General features: G+C 45.8%; 1 protein-coding gene across 2 annotated transcripts in view; it reads left to right on the forward strand.

Annotated features, from left to right (window-relative positions):
• The first annotated feature begins 4101 nt into the window (after positions 1-4101).
• The window catches only part of HMCN1 (hemicentin 1), a 275559-nt gene continuing 258968 nt past the window's right edge, over positions 4102-20692 (forward strand). For both annotated transcript variants that reach the window (XM_060276655.2, XM_060276656.2), the window contains exon 1: positions 4102-4832. In XM_060276655.2, the coding sequence (XP_060132638.2) occupies positions 4550-4832 (283 nt within the window). In that variant the 5' untranslated portion in view covers positions 4102-4549. The remainder of the gene's footprint in view (positions 4833-20692) is intronic.

Raw genomic sequence — 20692 nt, forward strand, 5'->3', positions numbered from 1 at the left:
TGATGAAAGTAATGCCACAGCCCTCTCGCTGCACCCATAATTTGATGGGGAAGCATTTGTGCTTCCTGTCTGACTTCTGAATTCAGCTTTGAAACATGAAAAATGGCTGATTTAAAAACATGAGCTTTAATTTAAAAACATGAGTTTTAAATCAAGCCATGGAGGACCCATGCGACCTCTGTCACATGCGTCCTTAGCTTTAAAGGAGACGAGTTCAAATATGAGCCAGTTCCACTCTAGGATAGACTATAGGACCCCTCCTTGTCTCTGGTCTTCTGAGATTTGGTACATGCAATACTCAGCACTGAAGAGTCAGGGGCTACTCTCTCTGTGGATAAACTGTGGCTCTCCCAGCATCTCTGCCCATTGGCCATGTTGCCTGGGGCTGGTGGGAATTACAATCTGACAACATCTGGAGTGCTATATATTACATCTATATCTATATATATACATCTATATGAGCAAACATCTAGAGGGCTTCTGATTTCCAGAAGCACGTGTGAAACAGAAGATGAATATTGTTCCACACGGTTGTCTTTGCTGCTTCGACAAAGCGTTCTCTTTTGGAATGCCTGTAAAAAAACCAAAAAAACAGGCATCATGGTCTGGGAAGCATCTTAGGGAGACAGCAGCTCCCCTGTCCACTGCTTGCACCTCCTTATGGAAGAGTGTCAAGTCTGAAAACCATAGACAACAAAGTTAGGCACCTTTTACATCCATTAATTTAAGTGGGAGCTTAAACAAATGCTTGTCCTTTTCTTATTGAAAGCATTATAACAACAGTGTTAATGAAGTGTTAGGCGGGTTCCACAAGGCAAGATACAGTGATAACAGCAAGAACCTTTATTGTACTAACAGAATGGGACAACAGGGGCAAAGCAACTGCTTATATACATTTCTGAAGGCCTGGGCCACTCCCACTCCCAACATGACTGGCTGTCTAAACTTCCAAGCTGCGAATCAGAACTCAGAGTTTAAGGGCCAGTGGTGGAGGCCCAAAGCCTGGAATGCTCTGTGATTGGATATCATGAATCAAATCAGAACACAGGGGCTCAGTATCCAGACTCAAGCTCAGGCAAACATAAACCACTGAATACATAACAGTTACTGTACATTTTGGGCTGCAACATGCTCCCTGGTTCATATAGAACAAAACACTAGTATAGACTCCATATAGGTTTTGTCACATGCTTTGCCACGTATCTGTTGCTCATATTTTTACCGCTTGGCAAGATTAATGATGCAATGTTGCTTTATGAAATGCATCAGCCCTATGCACACATTACTTGTGTCGAGGGCAATGCTGTGTCCATCGAGGAGTGGGAGCTTTTAGCGCTGCTCCCTGGTGTCATGGTCTCTGCATCTAGCAACTGCACATTGTGCGTGGCTCTCTGTAAGGTGAGCTTTTGCTTGCCCAGGAGGGTTCTGCTCAGTTGCGACACCTGCACAGGCAACTGCATGCAACTTATGGTTGTTGCATGAGACAAATGTGACATGGAAAGTGTGCTAAAAATGTGGTCTTGCTCCCCAATGCCAGTGAGCCTGGCATTGCCCATGTGTGAGTAATGGGCACAGGGCTATGCTCCTTTCCCATGCTATGTGACAATTCCTGGTCCTGCATTATCTGAGGGGGGCATAAAGGTAAAGGTAAAGGGACCCCTGGTGGTTAGGCCCAGTCGCGGTCGACCCTGGGGTTGCGGTACTCATCTTGCTTTACTGGCCAAGGGAGCTGGTGTACAGCTTCTGGGTCATGTGGCCAGCATGACTAAGCCGCTTCTGGCGAACCAGAGCAGCACACGGAAGCGCCGTTTACCTTTCCACTGGAGCGGTACCTATTTATCTACTTGCACTTTGGCGTGCTTTCGAACTGCTAGGTTAGCAGGAGCTGGGAATGTGCCATGGGAGCTCACCTTGTTACGGGGATTCGAACTGCCAACCTTCTGATTGGCAAGCCCTAGGCTCAGTGGTTTAGACCACAGCACCACCCAACTCCAGAGTTCTTGACAATATTTTGGTGAGAGAATGGTTGTTTAGACAGAGTAATACATTAGGCAGACTCTGAGGTGTTGCCAAGTTTGTTATTGGATGAGATGGGAAGGAGCCTTCCACCTAGGATTGCGTGAGGGAATTGTATAATTCACATATAATTTGGCTATAATTTTTATTTAATTTATTTGAATTTCTCGCTAATTTGACACCTCTGCTTCCAAGGGCTCAGGGCAGCAACCATTACCTTGGTGTAGGCAACAACATTCATATCCAAATTGGATCAAACCCACAAATGTAGTGCCAGAATTGTATCATCCCATTCCTGCTGAATAGCATGGGAATCTAGTTCAAATAAAGATGTCTCCTGCAATATGTTCAGCCTTGAAACCTGGCGGGTTTCCAGGGACATTCTTCACCAGGCAAGTCTGGCATATGAGATACCTTCAACATGGAATTTCATAGACCACAGCCACTTTGCCACCTCAGCCAGTCCTTGGCAGATGCTGGGCTGTGTCAGAATCAACTGAGCAAGCTCTGGATGCAACAGCCAGCTAGCTCTTGGCCACGCTAATAACAAGAAGTTCCATCATTTATCAAAGCATAAATATGTGATGTTTCATTTGCTGCACTTGCAAACCTGACGCACGTTGGAAAAATGCCCCTCGCCGTTTGGCAGATGATACAAATGACTGGCTACCCAAGCTGTTATTACATGTACACTGTGGCATGTTACCACTTTGTAGGTCCTGCACCAAACCACTAAATAGCCTTAGAACAGGAGACAATAAGAGCAGCATCTTTTCCCCGTCATTACACCTCTGAAGTATTGGGTTCTGGTTCATATTGGGTGTAAGAATTGTCATAACTTCATGGTAAGAGGGTTAGAGGCCAATGCTTTCTAGACCAGGGTTGAGGACACTGTAGTAACCCAACAACGTACGTGGGGAAACTCCCATTGTTCCTGATGACTGGTCATGCTGTCTGGGGCGGATGAGAAATAAAGTCCAGCAAGATATTGACAGTCTCAGGTTTACCACCCATGGGGACTATATAATACTGGTCTACATGGATCATTGACTTGATACAAGGAATCTTCCTATGTTCAGCAGCAGGGGAAATGACTCTGGGGTTGTGGCGCTCATCTCGCTTTACTGACCGTGGGAGCCGGCGTACAGCTTCCAGGTCATGTGGCCAGCATGACTAAGCCACTTCTGGCGAACTAGAGCAGCGCACGGAAACACCGTTCACCTTCCCGCCGGAGCAGTCTACTTGCACTGGCGTGCTTTCGAACTGCTAGGTTGGCAGGAGCTGGGACTGAGCAACGGGAGCTCACCCCGTTGCAGGGATTCGAACCACCAACCTTCCGATCGGCAAGCCCCAGGCTCTGTAGTTTAGACCACAGCGCCACCCCCGTTCCAGAGAACACTGTACCTTCTGTTTAAAAAATGGATCTGCCAAAAAAAAAAAAAAACCCCACACAACCCAAAATGGATTTATAAATGGCAAATGCATTTTGCAAAGCGGAAGAAGGCTTGCGGGCTCCAAGCTGCCATTTGTAGCAGCGAGTACAAATGCAATAAATGCTCACCATGACCTCTGATCTCAACCAAAGCTTCCCAATACTTCACAATATAGGCAGCAGCAAGGGAATCCACAATATGAATTTTGGAGTGTGGTTTTCTCTACCAAAGCATCTATGCCTGGTGGTTGAGCTCAAATTACTGGAGGCCGTGGGGGGGGGGAGGGAGACTCTCTAGTGGCGAAAAGGATACCCATTGCTTTAAGTCTATTTAAACAATCTCTGATAAAAGGAAGCGGCAGAAAGGTGCCTCCTCCCCCCTCGCAAATATTTCCTCCATATCTGAATCACAACTGTGCCTGTGTGTTTTCATTACTGCATATGAAAGAGATTTGCCTCCAGTGATTTTGCGGCACTTGAGTGACCCTAAATACCATTTTTAACAAGTCACCCTAAAAGAGGGGGCCTAGGAGGCAAAGGTGGGGAAGTGGGGCAGACCAATGAGAAGGCGAGCTGAGCTGAGCATCCACTCCTTGTTGCTGCTGCTGCAGCAGCAGCAGCAGCAGCCTCCGTTTCTAGCCAAAGACTCCGTACAGCAGCCGAACTTTGGAGAGCCTCTTGCCTCTTGCCAAAGAATCCAGAGGCGGCGGCGGCAGAAGTAGCAGCAGCTGCACAGGGGACATGAATGGGACTCTCTCTCCCTTCGCTAGGCGAGAGGCTGCCAGAACTCTTGCAGACAAGTAGACTGGGGAAGGGAAGAAGAACCAGCAACTTGCTAGCAAAAAAGAAGAGGGGCTGCCGCATTCCCCTTGCCTCTTTCTCTCTCTACCTCCCTTGAGTCTGTGAAAAGTGCTTTGTGCAAAATAAACAAACCCAAGAAAAGGAAAGGAAAAGGAGGAGAAGGACTTTTTGACCGCTGCTTTGCAAAAGGGAAGATCAAATGCACGCTCCCCCCCCCAACCAGAGGGGATCCTTTGTGATGCTTAGTGTGGGGAACTGAGCACATTGCTTAGGTACCCTGGAGGAGAAGGAGGAAGAAAAATGAATTCCCATCACAATGTCCCCCTGCGGGCATCACTAGCCGCTGCTCTCCTTTTTTCTCTTTGCTGCGCACAAGATGCTGTGGTCCAACTGGAGCCTCAGGCCACGGATGAAGAAATCCCGGAGGGAGCGTCCACCTTGGCTTTTGTGTTTGATGTGACTGGCTCCATGTATGATGACTTAGTTCAGGTGATTGAGGGAGCGTCCAAAATTCTGGAGACCTCTTTGAAGAGACCCAAGAGACCGCTTTACAACTTTGCACTGGTCCCGTTTCATGATCCAGGTAAGACGATGCTTTTGAGCCTCCTTAAATTGGGCACTGCACACACACACACACACACACACACACACACACACACACACACACACAAACACATGTACATACTGAGGTGTATTCAAGTCTAAGGGGGAAGTTTTCTGGGATTGCCTAGCAACTTTGACTTAAAATGGCATAAAACAATAGCACATTTCCCGCACCTAAATTAAAATGTGGGTGTGGAGGACGCTTGACTCTTATACCCAGAGGGGAGCGGGGACACAAGTGGAATCATCTGAGGATACATAATTTTGGAAGGTCTCTATCAGCTGCGATTGGGGCTGCGGTCCTGTACATGCTTACTTAGGAGTAAGTCCCATCGAACATGCATACATTCACACTGCGGATCACTTCTGATGTAGAGATGGTCAATGGATTACTTGCTCTGGAACAGGCTGATTGAAAGGAGCCTTTATTATTTAATTGGTGCAATTCTTTCAGCACACTTGTGTTCCTAAGCACACCGCTGCTGCACACACAAATGATGTAGAGAGCAACAAACTGTAAAAAAAATTAGTTTCTTGAATATCAGCCACTTCATTTCCATTGAATTTTCTGCTGGGATAAATGGTGAGTCTCATGCTGTGCCTTATTGAACCAGCCCAGTCCGTGGAGGTGTTAACTGCAAGCTGTGACTATGGAGAATGCATGGCATTCGTGGGCTGCTTACAGAGCACAAGGCACGTTTTCAATAGTTTCTAAAGTTCTGATTTATCCTTGAAAACCGGATGTGCATTCCTCTTTACAAAAGGTAATAGCCCTGGGCCCTGTAGGGGACCTATGCGAACACCCTCCGAAAACCCTGACCTTTGACCCTGCATGCTTGGTGTTTTGTTGCATTTCAAATAAAATGTTTGTAGGATGCAATGCAGATTTTATTGCGGCATGCTTCAGTTGTTCTTCTCCTCCTCTTCCCCCCCCTGCATTCCTCATCCCCTCTGCTGTTTATATACATATTCTTCCTGTTTCCTCTCCCACTCGCAAGCATCTGTTTTCTATCCCCTTTCTTGGGATTTTCTCCTCTTCTTCCATTGTCAAAAGTCTCCTGGTGACCCCACAAGGAAATAGAAACCTGGATGCCCTAGCCTAGGCTGAGGCATGTGGCAATTCAAAGCACAGAGATCACTTCAAGCCAAGCACTTTTTAACAAACTGTCTGTTTAACAATCTAGTTACAGGTAGGTAGCCGTGTTGATCTGCCGTAGTCGGAAAAAAATAAAAAAAAATCCTTCCAGTAGTCCCTTAGAGACCAACCAAGTTTGTCATTGGTATGAGCTTTTGTGTGCATGCACACTTCTTCAGATGTGAGTGTATCTGAAGAAGTGTGCATGCACACAAAAGCTCATACCAACGACAAACTTAGTTGGTCTCTAAGGTGCTACTGGAAGGAATTTTTAAAAAAATTTGTTTAAAAATCTGACATTGCAGCTGCTTGTTTCACCTGAGGCAATACTCCTGAATGCAAACATCTGAAAATTGTTGGGGCATTGAGGAATCCAGTTGTTCCCAGCTATTACTGCTGCTTTTGTTTTTAAATTGTTAAGGAAAATGCTTTTTTTTTTTAAAAAAAGCCTAGGGAAATGCTTATCTGTGATTGGGGGGTGATAACAACAGTGATCATTAACAGTCATATAATCGCAAACATTTCCTGTTTTCGTTCCCTTAAATATATAAATAAACCCCCCAAACAGTTTGCAAAGCCATTCCTCGCCCGTAGGGGGCATGCCACAAAAGGAGCATGGCTTGATGTGGGCACATTGTCCTTCTGTTGCTTCATGAAAGGCATCAACATATTTAAACGCAAGAAACTGCCATTGCAGTGCAGCACCTTCCAGCAGAGGGTCTGAAGGGTGGGAGAGTTGAGAGCACGATCCTGGGCACGTTTACTCAGAAGTAAGTCCCCTTGTCTTCAAGGGGCTTACGGGTCACGCAAGGATGCGCTGGACAAAAATGGCGCCTGACACTCCACTGTGTCAGTTTAGGTCACTGGCTATTTTAATGCCAATTGTGTCGCTCTATATTTAATAGCGTTGCCAACCAGTCGCAGGATGCTTAGGTGATTAGCCACCAGACTTTTAACTAGGGTACCTAACAACAGTGAAAGTACTCTGCTTATCGGCCAAACTTCATTGTGCCCTTTTGTGGCACCAAAGTGAGGTGATGAACAATGTAATCAACAAAATCCACCACTCATAGTCCAAAGTAGAGGTCGTCATCGATACATTCCCACCCCCACCTCCCACCCAAATCCAAAATAGCTTAAACAATAAACATTGTGTGCTTTTAATTCTCAAACCGACACAAATTAGCGCTAGCTGAGATGTGTGCCCACCCAGAATTTTTGCTGGCTGGCATGAGAGTGACCAGTGTCACACAACATGATTCATCAACATTATGCTCTAATCCGCATCAATAATTTTTTCCAGCATTTAGACTTCATTGCAAGTACTGTAATTGCAAATACAGTGGTACCTCGGGTTACAGACGCTTTAGGTTACAGACACTTCAGGTTACAAACTCCGCTAACCCGGAAATAGTACCTCGGGTTAAGAACTTTGCTTCGGGATGAGAACAGAAATTGTGCAGCGGCGGCAGCGGGAGGCCCCATTAGCTAAAGTGGTACCTCAGGTTAAGAACAGTTTCAGGTTAAGAACGGACCTCCAGAATGAATTAAGTTCTTAACCCGAGGTACCACTGTACAGTATTCGAAAGAGTCTTCAGGCACCTTAAAAGCTAGTGATTTTTTGTGGCATAAATTTTCTGCAGGCATAAATGTGTTAACCTTTAAGATGCCACAAGACTCTTTGTGTCTCTCCCCCCCCTTTCCCCCCTACAATACAGACACTGGCATTTACTATGGGAAAATTTGTTGTAGCATTGGGGTGGGGTGGGGGATCCTTCTGTCAGCGCAAATGTTTCAGATGGACAACCCACCTTCTCCTCCCCTGGCACACCGTTCTGTGGGTTCTCCTAGCTCCCTCAGGGTCCATTTGGGGGTGGGACATGGGCGATGCATGGGAAGAGAAGAATGCACTAGTGGAAGTCCTTGCACAGACTTCTGCTGGACAGACTTGTTAGCTGAATCTGGCCCTAGGTGCTTGCAGTGGTTTACATTTCCATGTAATTTGCATAGTCCGCATGATATGATCCTCAAACAACATCAGTCTCAATGCTTTCCCCCTATAAATCTGGAGATTTACCTGATATGAGAATAATCTACTTGGTTGTGGTTAAATCGGGCTCCCAACAGTGGCATGCCGTCAGTGGACTTAGGGGGACTAAGCTAGTCCACTAAATGTTCCTGGTAATTTAGATTATTAAAGCAAAAAGGTAAAGGCTCCCTGGATGGTTAAGTCCAGTCAAAGGCGACTATGGGGTTGTGGCGCTCATCTCACTTTCAGGGCAAGGGAGCCAGCGTTTGTCCACAAACAGCTTTCTGGGTCATGTGGCCAGCAGGACTAAACCACTTGTGGCGCAACGGGACACCGGGACGGAAACCGGAGCTCACATAAATGCTGTTTACTTTCCCGCCGCAGTGGTACCTATTTATTGACTTGCACTGGCGTGCTTTCGAACTGCTAGGTTGGCAGGAGCTGGGACAGAGCAACGGGAGCTCACCCCGTTGCGGGGATTCGAACCGCCGACCTTCTGATCGGCAAGCCCAAGAGGCTCCGTGGTTTAGACCACAGCACCACCTGCATCCCACTAGTATTAAAGTATTAAAGCCTGGTGCCTCCTTCCCAAAGCCCAGGAAGTTTCTGCCTGGCTGAGGGAGGTGTGATGCTCCAATGGGTCCACAACCTTCCCAAAGCCCACCCAGCCGGGAAGCTTCTGCCCAGCTTAGGGAGGAAGGCATGGCATCGGGACATCGGGACATCAGCAACCCCCCCCCCCAGCCACCCTTGCAAGCTGACACTCCTAGCCCTAACTGTTCCCCTACAAAAATTTTCACTGCATACCACTTAGGAGTGCAGATGGTTTGTTTGGGTGTGTTTGGGTGGGTGAATCAATTCTCACATCCTGCTCCTCCCCTTTCCACACCCATCTCTTCCTCAGTCCTCCCCCCCCCTTTCTAAGCATGCTCATAACTATTTCTGGTGTGCCCCTGAACGGAGGGATACCCTTTTCCCCCTTTGGATCCTTCAGATTTGCACAAAACCAGAACACTGACTTTGCGCTTTTGCACATTTCTTGGGCAGGAAGTTTTTTTCCCCCCTTGCAAAAAAAAAACCACCAAAGTGTTCTCGTAGCTATCAACATTTACAACCTATTTAATTGCATAATGGAATCAATTAATTAGGCAGGGACAAATACAAACAGCAACGCCTACTACTGGTGCAAATGAGAAATACCAAAGTTGTTCTTCATATACGAATTCAGAAATGTGTGGGTCTGGTGTAATTTAAATATGGAAAAAGTGGATTAACAGTTACCCCTTTGGAAATGTTCAGTTTTTGGTGTGCCAGGCATTTTGAACCAGGAACCTGAGGGTCTTAGATTGGAACTTAGCCTAGGGACTGAAATTGGGTGAGCTTCAGATGTCTCTTCAGAGACAAGCTGGAATATGAGTGTGTAGCAGGGCTGCCAACTCATCCCGGGATAAATGCTTTCATTCTTTTGTTTGCTTGCGGACCAAGGACATTTTCCTTTTTTTAGCTGCCCACCTGGGAATAAATGGTTTTTGTATATTGCTCCAACTGACAAAAACTGTTGGGCTCTGATCTCAGACCTGCTCTGTATTATCCGATTTGCTAGTGCGCCAGGGCACATGCCTGCGGACTCGAATCTTCTATGTTGTATTTTGTTGTTGTTGTTTAGTCGTTTAGTCGTGTCCGACTCTTCGTGACCCCATGGACCATAGCACGCCAGGCACTCCTGTCTTGCACTGCCTCCCGCAGTTTGGTCAAACTCATGTTCGTAGCTTCGAGAACACTGTCCAACCATCTCGTCCTCTGTCGTCCCCTTCTCCTAGTGCCCTCCATCTTTCCCAACATCAGGGTCTTTTCCAGGAAGTCTTCTATTCTCATGAGGTGGCCAAAGTATTGGAGCCTCAGCTTCAGGATCTGTCCTTTCAGTGAGCACTCAGGGCTGATTTCCTTCAGAATGGATAGGTTTGATCTTCTTGCAGTCCATGGGACTCTCAAGAGTCTCCTCCAGCACCATAATTCAAAACTAGGGGGAATTAGCATTACGGGTTCAGTAGCAGAGCACATGCGGTTCACACAAAAGGTTCCAGGTTCAGTTGCCAGCATTCTTCAAGTAGGACCGGGGAAAATCCATATGTGGAACCCCAGAAAGCTGCTGCCAACCAGTGTAGACATTACTGAGCTACATGGACCAATGGTCTGACTCAGTATCGGGTAGTTTCTTATGAACCTATCAACTGATCATTACCAGAGATGGTTGCATATCTTAGATGTTCTTACAATGGACAAAGTTACCTACTTTACATTAGGGAATGGAGCAACACAATTGTTAGATTTAGAAAAATCTTTTGCAGCTCATAGGCTCCAATTCTATGGGGCTGAGGACACTTCACCCCCCCCCCATATATTGGGATGGGGCTGAGGGGCCCCCTCTATATTGGGGGCCAGGCTTTGTTGGGCCTTGCTGCAGCGGGCCCTGTTGGGCCACACTGCGGTTGTGACGGACCGTGCCAGGCCTTCCCACAACTGTGATGGGTGCTGTTGGGCCTTGTCAGGCCTCCCCATGGCTACAGTGGGCCTCATGGCCTCCCTCACAGGTGTGCATTGTATGCATGACATCATGTGCACATGACGGCCCTCCCCCCCCAAAGTTGGGAGGAACCTGGCACCATTGTTGCAGCTTGAAGTGCTGATAAAGAAGTACGGAAGAGCAAAATCATTGTAATATATCACGCAGGTTGCCCAGCCTATGTTGCCTGGTTTTTTTTCTTCTTCTTTGGCAATTACTTGTAGCCAAATAAGATTGTCTTCCATGAACACAGTTTTAACAAGGAGTCCGTAAGTGACTGTGAAGGCCAATTCTGGATCCACACGTCCTTCTACAGTGGGGACATTGGTTTCCAGGCAGGAGTTGATCACGGTGAGGGTTTGCCAAGTGTGCCTTCCTCTTAGCACTTTTCACCCTTTCGTCCTGAGTTTGAATGTCTTCAAAGCCCATGGCGTCTTTGGTAAAGGCTGTTCTCCAATAGGAGCGCTCGCAGGCCAGTGTTTCCGAGTTTTCGGTGTTTATACTACATATTTTTTGACTTGCCTTGAGAGAGTCTTTGAACCTCTTTTGTTGACCACCAGCATTATGCCTTCCATTATTAAGTTTGGAATAAAGTAGTTGCTTTGGAAGACAATAATCAGGCATTCGAACAACATGACCACCAGTCCAACACAGTTGATGTTGAACAATCATTGCTTCGACACTGGGGATCTTTGCTTCTTCCAGTACATTGGCATTAGTTCGCCTGTCTTCTTAAGTAATATGTAAAAAATTTCAGAGACACCGTTGATGAAATCTTTCAAGGAGTTGGAGATGGCGTTTATAAGTGGTCTACGTTTCACAAGCATACAGTAAGGTTGGTAGTACAATAGCTTTGTAAAGAAGCATTTTGGTTTCCCTGCGAATGTCCCGGTCCTCAAACACTCTGCACTTCAATCGGGAGAAAGCTGCACTTGCAGAGCTCAGGCGAAGCTGGATTTTGGCATCAATGTTGGCCCTTGTGGAAAGGTAACTGCCTAGGTAGGAGAAGTGATCAACATTTTCCAACGTTACACCACTGAGTTGAATTTGGAGAATGGCCATGTATATGAATACGAAGCAAAGTCTTGAAGACCAGTTTAGTAGTGGACAAACTGAAAGAAGTGAGAGAGTTGAAACATAAAATTACTGTCCTGCAGTTGAATGAACACAGGAGACCCAAGAAACTGTCACATGTTGGTACTTCATTATGAATGGGCGAGAGTCTGCATCAAAGGATCAGTTGCAATTCTTTGGGGATGTTAGGAGAGATGGAACTCAGGGTCCCACTACCTAGAGACAGTAATTGCCTCAAACTTTTGAGAGGCTGAGATGCTTTCTCCCCCCTCCTTTAAATCATCTTTCACTTTTAGATTTTATTTTGGGTTCTAGTGAAAGAAGCAAGGAAAAGAAACACAGTCTGCTTGAAAGACACTGGCTGTTACCTCTCCACAGTGAATCATCCCCCAAAGAAAATAACAAACATGGTGCAAAGGCTAGTGAACAAGAATCATGATGCAACAAAGAGATCTAGGGTTAAAGAAGCTGAGCTCTTCCAACAAAGTAAAAGTGTTGGAATGCCAGGGGCATCTGCTTATGTTGTTGTTGTTGTTTAGTCGGGTCTGACTCTTCGTGACCCCATGGACCATAGCACGCCAGGCACTCCTGTCTTGCACTGCCTCCCACAGTTTGGTCAAACTCATGTTCGTAGCTTCGAGAACACTGTCCAACCATCTCGTCCTCTGCCGTCCCCTTCTCCTTGTGCCCTCAATCTTTCCCAACATCAGGGTCTTTTCCATGGAGTCTTCTCTTCTCATGAGGTGGCCAAAGTATTGGAGCCTCAGCTTCAGGATCTGTCCTTCCAGTGAGCACTCAGGGCTGATTTCCTTCAGAATGGATAGGTTTGATCTTCTTACAGTCCATGGGACTCTCAAGAGTCTCCTGAATGGGTTATTGGTGGACATTTGCCTGAATTTGAAAAGGAACTTCTACTGAGGTCTGAGAAAGATGGCCATGGGTTGTTGTGGAGCCACCTCTGTTAAATTTCCCACCAGAGGAATAAGGCAAAGTCTCATGAGCATCTTGTTTTAATAAGGTGATCTGGCCCTTGCTGAAAGGGACAGGCTTAGATTTCTCAAGAAATGCAAAAGAGGGTCTTTGTTTTAATCAAGGCAAGATATGCTCCCCGGAGGGAATTCGTTTGCCTGCAGAAGACGATTAATGGCTGAATTGTGAGTTATGTTTTCATTAGATATGGTACCGGGTTCCAGAAATCTAATTGGGCATATGCGACCGGTTCCTTTTTATGGCTGGCAACATACTGGCATCAGAGCTGGCCACAACAAAGGGCTCTTTTATTGTTGGCTCCGGCACAAGGGCAAATAGCACTCATGCTCATTCCTCAGAGCAGAGCCAAATTTCGCATATAGTTCTGGGCATGTACAGAGTTCCAGCTGAACCAGGCTCCTTGGTAACGTATTCCTGGTCCTGATGGCATATCACTGCAGAGTGCAGCAACAGGGGGGGGGGTCAGTGCATGAGGGTGGTGTGGTGGTACAACAGCAATGTATGAGGCAGTGGTGACCATCTGAGGTCTGGGGATGCCTTGTGGGCAGACTTGGGCATAGTGAATAGACCAGAGTGACCTAGCTTAAAATTTACACTCATTCAGGAAACTTGGGAGGGGAGTTTGGCATCATTTGTGTTACACTTGCCAATCTATTTCTTTCTCTGTTACCTTCCCCATTGTCACCCTTTAGATTGCAGGCTCCACAGGCAGAGACCTGCTTCGTTGCTGTTTAATAATAATAATAATAATAATAATAATAATAATAATAATAATTTATTACTTATACCCTGCCCATCTGGCTAGGTTTCCCCAGCCACTCTGGGCAGCTCCCAACAGAATATTATAAACACGATAAAACATCAAACCTTAAAAACTTGCCCAAACAGGGTTGCCTTCACATGTCTTCTAAACGTCAGATACCGTAGTTGTTTCTTTCCTTGACATCTGGTGGGAGGGCGTTCCACAGGGCGGGCGCCACTACCGAGAAGGCCCTTTGCCTGGTTCCCTGTAACCTCACTTCTTGCAGTGAGGGAACCGCCAGAAGGCCCTTGGAGATGGACCTCAGTGTCCGGTCTGAACGATGGGGGTGGAGACGCTCCTTCAGGTATACTAGATAGGATAGGATGAAGAACTCAAGTCCTGAGCAATTTTAGGCACCCTGCCCCTTAACCAATTCTTGTCCCAGTCTCCACCCAGGGGGTGGAGATGCTCCTTCAGGTATCCTGGACCGAGGCCGTTTAGGGCTTTAAACTTTGCATTGTGGTCAGAAACATTTTACTTGCGTTATTCTGCAAATATATGTGTCACCATAATCGTGGTCACAAAGTCCTCATGGATACCTGTGGCCCTCCAGATGTTGTTGTACAGAATGATGGGAGATGTAGTATGGGAACGTCCAGAGGGCCAGAGGTGTTCTCTGCCGAAAGTGAGAATAGCTTCCAGCTGGTGGAGACGGGTGTTACTTAAGGACAAAGATGTTCTTTGCAAGATGTTCGCGTCTCGCCGAAAATTAATGAGCGCTGGCAAAGGGAAACTTTGCATCACAACAAAAATTTTAGAGATGAAAGGCTGCTGTTGCTTGGATTTTGTTTTGGTTGTGACTTTGCTTTCTGACCTCCCACTAATTTAGCCGACATTTGTGTCAGTGAGAGGAAGAATTATGCAGAGCACATGAAAGTATAGGCTCTCCCAAGATGCTGTTATGCCTGCCGCAGTGTGACTTTCTCAAGGCAGAAACGGCCTGGAAATAACGTCAGCTGCGCTGATCAGTATCACGAAAGAAAAGTGACCCTTTCCAAACATTATCAGTTATTACTCTTCATTTAAAGTTTTTTTTTACCCCACTCTGCAGCCACATAAAGGGCTCAGAGAGCAGCTTTTAATCACAACGCAGATAAAGTCTTTCATGATTGTGCCTATATTGCAGGGAACAGGACAACGAAAGGATGCGGGTTGCACCAGCCCTTTGAAGCAGCTCATTTTTGTGGAGGGGAGGGGCAGGTAGTGTGTGATAACCCTGACGGTGCCATACATTGTTGTGAACCTCCCCTATCCTCTATGGGGAGAAGAGACGGGACGACACCAAAAGAGATTGTAAGAAATGCTATATGTGACCAGAACCGTGTTCGCACAAGCCACCCATATACAGCGAATGATGTGTGCATGAGGAAGTGGGGTTGTGTCAGCAGCAACTGCCCTGTGTTTGGGGGGACGGACCCTGAAAAACCAGACTCTGTGATCACATGAGCATTATAGGGCATGTTATAGGATGCAGGTGGCGCTGTGCTCTAAACCACTGAGCCTCTGGGGCTTGCCGATCAGAAGGTTGGCGGTTCAAATCCCTGCGATAGGGTGAGCTCCCGTTGCTCTCTCCCAGCTCCTGCCAACCTAGCAGTTTGAAAGCACACCAGTGCAAGTAGATAAATAGATACCACTGTGGCGGGAAGGTAAGCAGCGTTTCCGTGTGCTCTGGTTTCCGGCACTGTGTTCCGTTGCACCAGAAGTGGTTTAGTCCTGCTGGCCACATGACCTGGAAAGCTGTCTGGACAAACGCTGGCTCCCTCGGCCTGAAAGCAAGATGAGCGTCACAACCCCATAATCTCCTTGGACTGGACTTAACCATCCAGGGGTCCTGTCCCCTTCCCTTTTACTTAGGGAGTGTTGAATTTTTCAACTTTCAGATTTCCAAAATGAGGGGTGCTAAATAGTTTTGTGATGCTGGCCACATGACCTGGAAGCTGTACGCCGGCTCCCTCGGCCAATAATGCGAGATGAGCGCCGCAACCCCAGAGTCGCCCACGACTGGACCTAATGGTCAGGGGTCCCTTTACCTTAATTAGTTATAACAGCACTTGGGGATTCAAAAAGTATTTGGGTTAAATTAGCATAATTTAGTTTTGCTTGGTAAGCAAAATGTGTGTGCAGTCACAGAGAAAGAATTAAAAATGATTGCCAGGTACTTACGGTTATATTATATATTATATTTTATTATTAATTATTTAACATTACTTGACATTTTTAGAAGGCAAAATTAAAATTCTTTGGTTTTCCGCTAGCATAGTTCATGTGCTTCTTCGTCAAACCTCTAGACCTGGCATGCTAAATGTTGCCCAATCGCAACAATAGTGTCACATTGGAATTCCTCACACCCAAAAACATTTTAAAGACTGTAGAAATTTGCAAGAATTAAATTTCACCCTCTAAAGTGACACCCCCTGGTGGGCAAGCAGACATACATTCACATGCACAGGGAGACCTGTGCAGGCAGGGAACGCCTGTGGCTTGGGGCAGGGCTCAGAGTCATACCGCTTTTAACAATAAAATATACAAATACAAACCATATAGAACAGTTGCAGCCACTGTGGCAGCAGAATGTGAGTGAGGCACCTGGGCCTGGCTGGCAGGTTTTCTGGTTTAGCCTGGAGAAGAGAAGGTTATGTTTAGCCTGGAGAAGAGAAGGTTAAGGGGTGATATGATAGCCATGTTCAAATATATAAAAGGATGTCATATAGAGGAGGGAGAAAGGTTGTTTTCTGCTGCTTCAGAGAAGCGGACACGGAGCAATGGATTCAAACTACAAGAAAGAAGATTCCACCTAAACATTAGGAAGAACTTCCTGACAGTAAGAGCTGTTCGGCAGTGGAATTTGCTGCCAAGGAGTGTGGTGGAGTCTCCTTCTTTGGGGGTCTTTAAGCAGAGGCTTGACAGGCATATGTCAAGAATGCTTTGATGGTGTTTCCTGCTCGGCAGGGGGTTGGACTGGATGGCCCTTGTGGTCTCTTCCAACTCTACGATTCTATGATTCTATGGAGAGGATGGAAGGTAAATAATAATTTTGTGTGTGTGTGTGTTGTGTTGATGTGTGGCCTGAAGAATGTCGTGTGTGTGTGTGTGTGTGTGTGTGTGTGTGTGTGTGTGTGTGTGTAGACTTGCAGCCAGGGGAAGAGGAAGGGGAAGGGGAAAAAAGGAAAGAGCTCAGAGGTCAACTGGTATACATTTTCCAATCAAGGCTTTGGTATTGGCAAGCATGAAGTGTTTTGGTTTTGAAGGAGACGTATTCACGAGAGAAAATATTGGGAACACATGTTTATTAGAGCCCAAATGGTAAAAGGCTGCAGTTGTTGAAAGAGGGCTTTGGTGTTACTTGAGCCTCCTCGGCATGCTTCGAAAATTGGCAATATTCGCCGCGAGACTTATGTGCAGACTGCGGCTCTGTGATTTCTCCTTTTGATTTGGTCTGACTCCTCTGCCGATTTGCCTCGCAGAAGATGATGCTTCTTATCCCCGAGTTTACAATCCCGTGTAAGGTTAATTGACAGCTGGTGGCAGTGGCTGGAATTTCCTGTTTAAATTTATTGTTGTTTAATCTAGCTGATTATATAGGGGTTGTTGTTTTTTAAACAGACTTGACGTTGGCTCTCTGCTAGCTTAGTTATTCGATAACTAAGTTTGTCAGTTGCTTGTCCAAGATTTGGATTTTGTAATTGCAGAAAACTTCTATTGCTGCATCCTCTCTCTCTCTCTCTCTCTCTCTCTCTCTCTCTCTCTCTCTCTCTCTCTCTCTCTCTCTCTCTCTCTCTCTCTCTCTCTCTCTCCCCCCTCCCTCTCTAAATGGAGCCACAATGTGCATAGGACTGTTCTACTAAACAACTTTGAACCACATTATACAGCGGCAAACCTGGGTTGAAAATAGATTTGAATGGGAACCTCGGCTAATCCTGGCTCTCAGATGTGTCTAACAAAGCCTCAATTTTATTTTTTAATCAAAAGCAGCCTTCAGAGGTTGCAATTTTCAGCCTAGCGGTAGGAGAAGGAGAGAAAATGGATTGCTTAACTCTTTCTGCACTGGTTGTTTTCCTTCTGGTCAGTTCCCCACAAATCACTGAAAGAACCCAAGGAATTTTTGCCATTGCAAATTTGGGCCCTGTGAGGTTGAGGGAGGTGAGAAACATGCTTTCTTTCTTTCTGTCCTTCCTTCCTTCCTTCCTTCCACTCAAATAGGAAGGTTCCCCCACCGCTGTTCTTCATTTGTTTTAAAAGCCTTGTGTGTAATGTTTTCAGATGTTTTCAGGTGTTCTTCATACAGTGGTACCTCGGGTTACAGACGCTTCAGGTTACAGTACCTCGGGTTAAGAACTTTGCTTCAGGATGAGAACAGAAATTGCGTGGCGGCAGCGCGGCAGCCACAGGAGGCGCCATTAGCTAAAGTGGTACCTCAGGTTAAGAACAGTTTCAGGTTAAGAACGGACCTCCAGAATGAATTAAGTTCTTAACCCGCAGTACAATTCCAAATCTTACAGATTAAAACACAAAACAAAGAATGAAAGAAAATAAAAAGAAAAAAAGATAGGAAACGAAGATATAAAAGAAAAAGAAAAAGAAAGAAAGACAGACATATTCCCCAAACCGTATTCATCGTTACATAACCAAAGCTGATAAAACAAAGACTTCCACCGACCTCACGACACTTCATTTCAGTCTCATTATATCTTTCTGTATTTCCTTATTATCTCAATCCTGATTTATTTATGTACTGTATATATATGTCACTATTCCTTTCTATTCACGACATCATTCTAAACTCAACCCAACCCAACTAAACTCAACTCATACATACCCTTTGAATGGCAATGCCCATCAACTTGGTGGGGCAGCCACGGCCCCCTCAATTTTTTGGGGTGGGTGAAGGGACTTCAGCCCCTAAGAGTTGGCTCCTATGCCTCATGCCTACTCTAAGTCTATGATATGTATTCTGGCAAACATAGGCTTGTCCCTACTTCTTGCTCAAATGTAGCATTTTCGGGTCTGCACTGAAATGATGATGATGATGATGATGATGATAACAATTGTCAAGAAAGCATGATACTGGAAGCCAACAGCTGGCTATGTAGTTGAGTCATCAGGGAAGTTTGGGTTTCTTGGACCAACACAACCAAAATGAAGGAGAAGGGGTGCACCTCATGAGGAATGGGGAGACTCCTTTTCAGGAGGGCTTTTAAAACTAAATCCTGTGAGGGCAAGAGGCAAAAGCCCAGCGCTGAGCCAAGTATTAGGGACAAAAAGTGTATCTGGCAAAGGAGGAAGGTGCAGGCAGTGAATTGTCCAGTCATTTGCAGGGAAACTGGGAAGTTGACACAAGGAGTATGGAAATGGCCTTGAAATCTTAATATGGGAAGGTAAGCACATGCCGATAGATATAATTGAGACCTGATGGAATGATAGTCATGATTGGAATATAGCAATTTATTGGAATATTTGGGACACGGGTGGCGCTGTGGTCTAAACCACTGAGCCTCTTGGGCTTGCCAATCAGAAGGTTGGCGGTTCGAATTCCCGTGATGGAGTGAGCTCCCTTTGCTCTGTCCCAGCTCCTGCCAACCTAGCAATCCGAAAGCACACCAGCACAAGTAGATAAATAAGTACCGCTGCGGCGGGAAGATAAACGGCGTTTCCATCATGGCGTCCCGTTGCGCCAGAAGCGGTTTAGTCCTGCTGGCCACATGACCCAGAAAGCTGTCTGTGGACAAACCCAATAGTCGTCTGTGACTGGGCTTAACCAACAACAAATCTTTATTACAGTCAAAGGCCAGAGAAACTGGGCTTAACCGTGCAGGGGTCTTTTACCTTTTACCTTTACCCATAGCAATTTAAGTGTATACCTTTTTCAAAAAGCAATAAACCCAGCAAAAAGAGGGGGAGTAGTGTTATATGCATGCATGTGGATATTCATGAATGTGAAAGTGTTGAAAGAATCTGGGGGTGAGTAGAAAGAGAGAGAAACAAGCATGACATTGTTGTGGCAGTATACAGCATACAGGCTGCCCAGCCAGTTGGAAGACAGGGATGGTGCTGAAACAGATTGCAAAACTTTCACAGATGTGAGCCATAGTAGGAATGGGCGATTTCAACTAGAAGCCTAATTCTGCTAAGAACAGAATGATCAATACATTCTTGCCTTACTTTGCTGAAAACCTCGGATGGTGGAGGAAGGAACAAAATCTGCTATCCTGGACTTCAACCTGTCTGACTGTTCAAGTGAAAGTGCAGAGAAAATTGGGAGAAAGTGACCAGGGGAGCTTCCAGACTGTCACTATTAAACCTATTGCCAATGCTAAGGCTGAGGTTCAAAGAAGAACCAGAGAACTTAAAAACACCTGGTGGATATATATAAAAAAAAAAGCTCAAGAGATCCAGCACTTAGCCGACACTCATGATGCACAGAGTTTCCTTAATGCCACAAAGACCATCTATGGGCCAATAAATCATGGCATATGCCCCCTACACTCAGCAGACCGTATCACACTTCTAAAAGATAAAGAAGCTATTGCACTGCGTTGGGAAGAACATTACCGACATCTCCTTAACCGCAACTCCCCCGTAGCTGCTGAGGTCCTCTCACAAATTCCGCAAAAACAAGATAGAGATGAGCTTGCAGTATCTCCAAATCTGGGAGAGTTGTGTACAGCTATTAACCAAATGAAAAAACAACAATGCCAGTGGACCTGATGGGGTACCTGATGAAATCTTCAAAGTGGGCGGAATTGAACTTACACAACAACTTCACAAGCTCATCGAAAAAATCTGGGAAAGAGAAGAAATCCCAGAAGACTTTAGGGATGCCAAAATTATCAATCTCTTTAAAAAAGATGACAGAACTGATTGTGGAAACTACCGAGGCATCTCTCTATTAGCTGCGGCTGGAAAAATTCTTGCAAGGATCTTAGCAAACTGTCTCGTAACAATATCCAAGGTGACCCTTCCTGAATCCCAAAATAGTTTTCGGCCTTCTAGGGGGACAGTGTACATGATTTTCACGGCTTCACAGCTTCAAGAAAAATGCAGAGATCAAAACCAACCCCAGTATATGGTGTTTATTGACCTGACTAAGGCTTTCGCCCTGTGGACTGTCCTGCAAATTGGCTGCCCAGATAAATTTGTAAACATCATTTGGCTCCCCCATGATAATACGACAGCAACAATTGCAGATAACAATGGCTCTCAAAGTGAACCATTCACAGTGGGATCAGGTGTTAAACAGGGTTGTGTTA

Source organism: Zootoca vivipara, chromosome 7, assembly GCF_965207765.1.
Source record: "Zootoca vivipara chromosome 7, rZooViv2.hap1.1, whole genome shotgun sequence".
NCBI classification, from domain to species: Eukaryota; Metazoa; Chordata; class Lepidosauria; order Squamata; family Lacertidae; genus Zootoca; species Zootoca vivipara.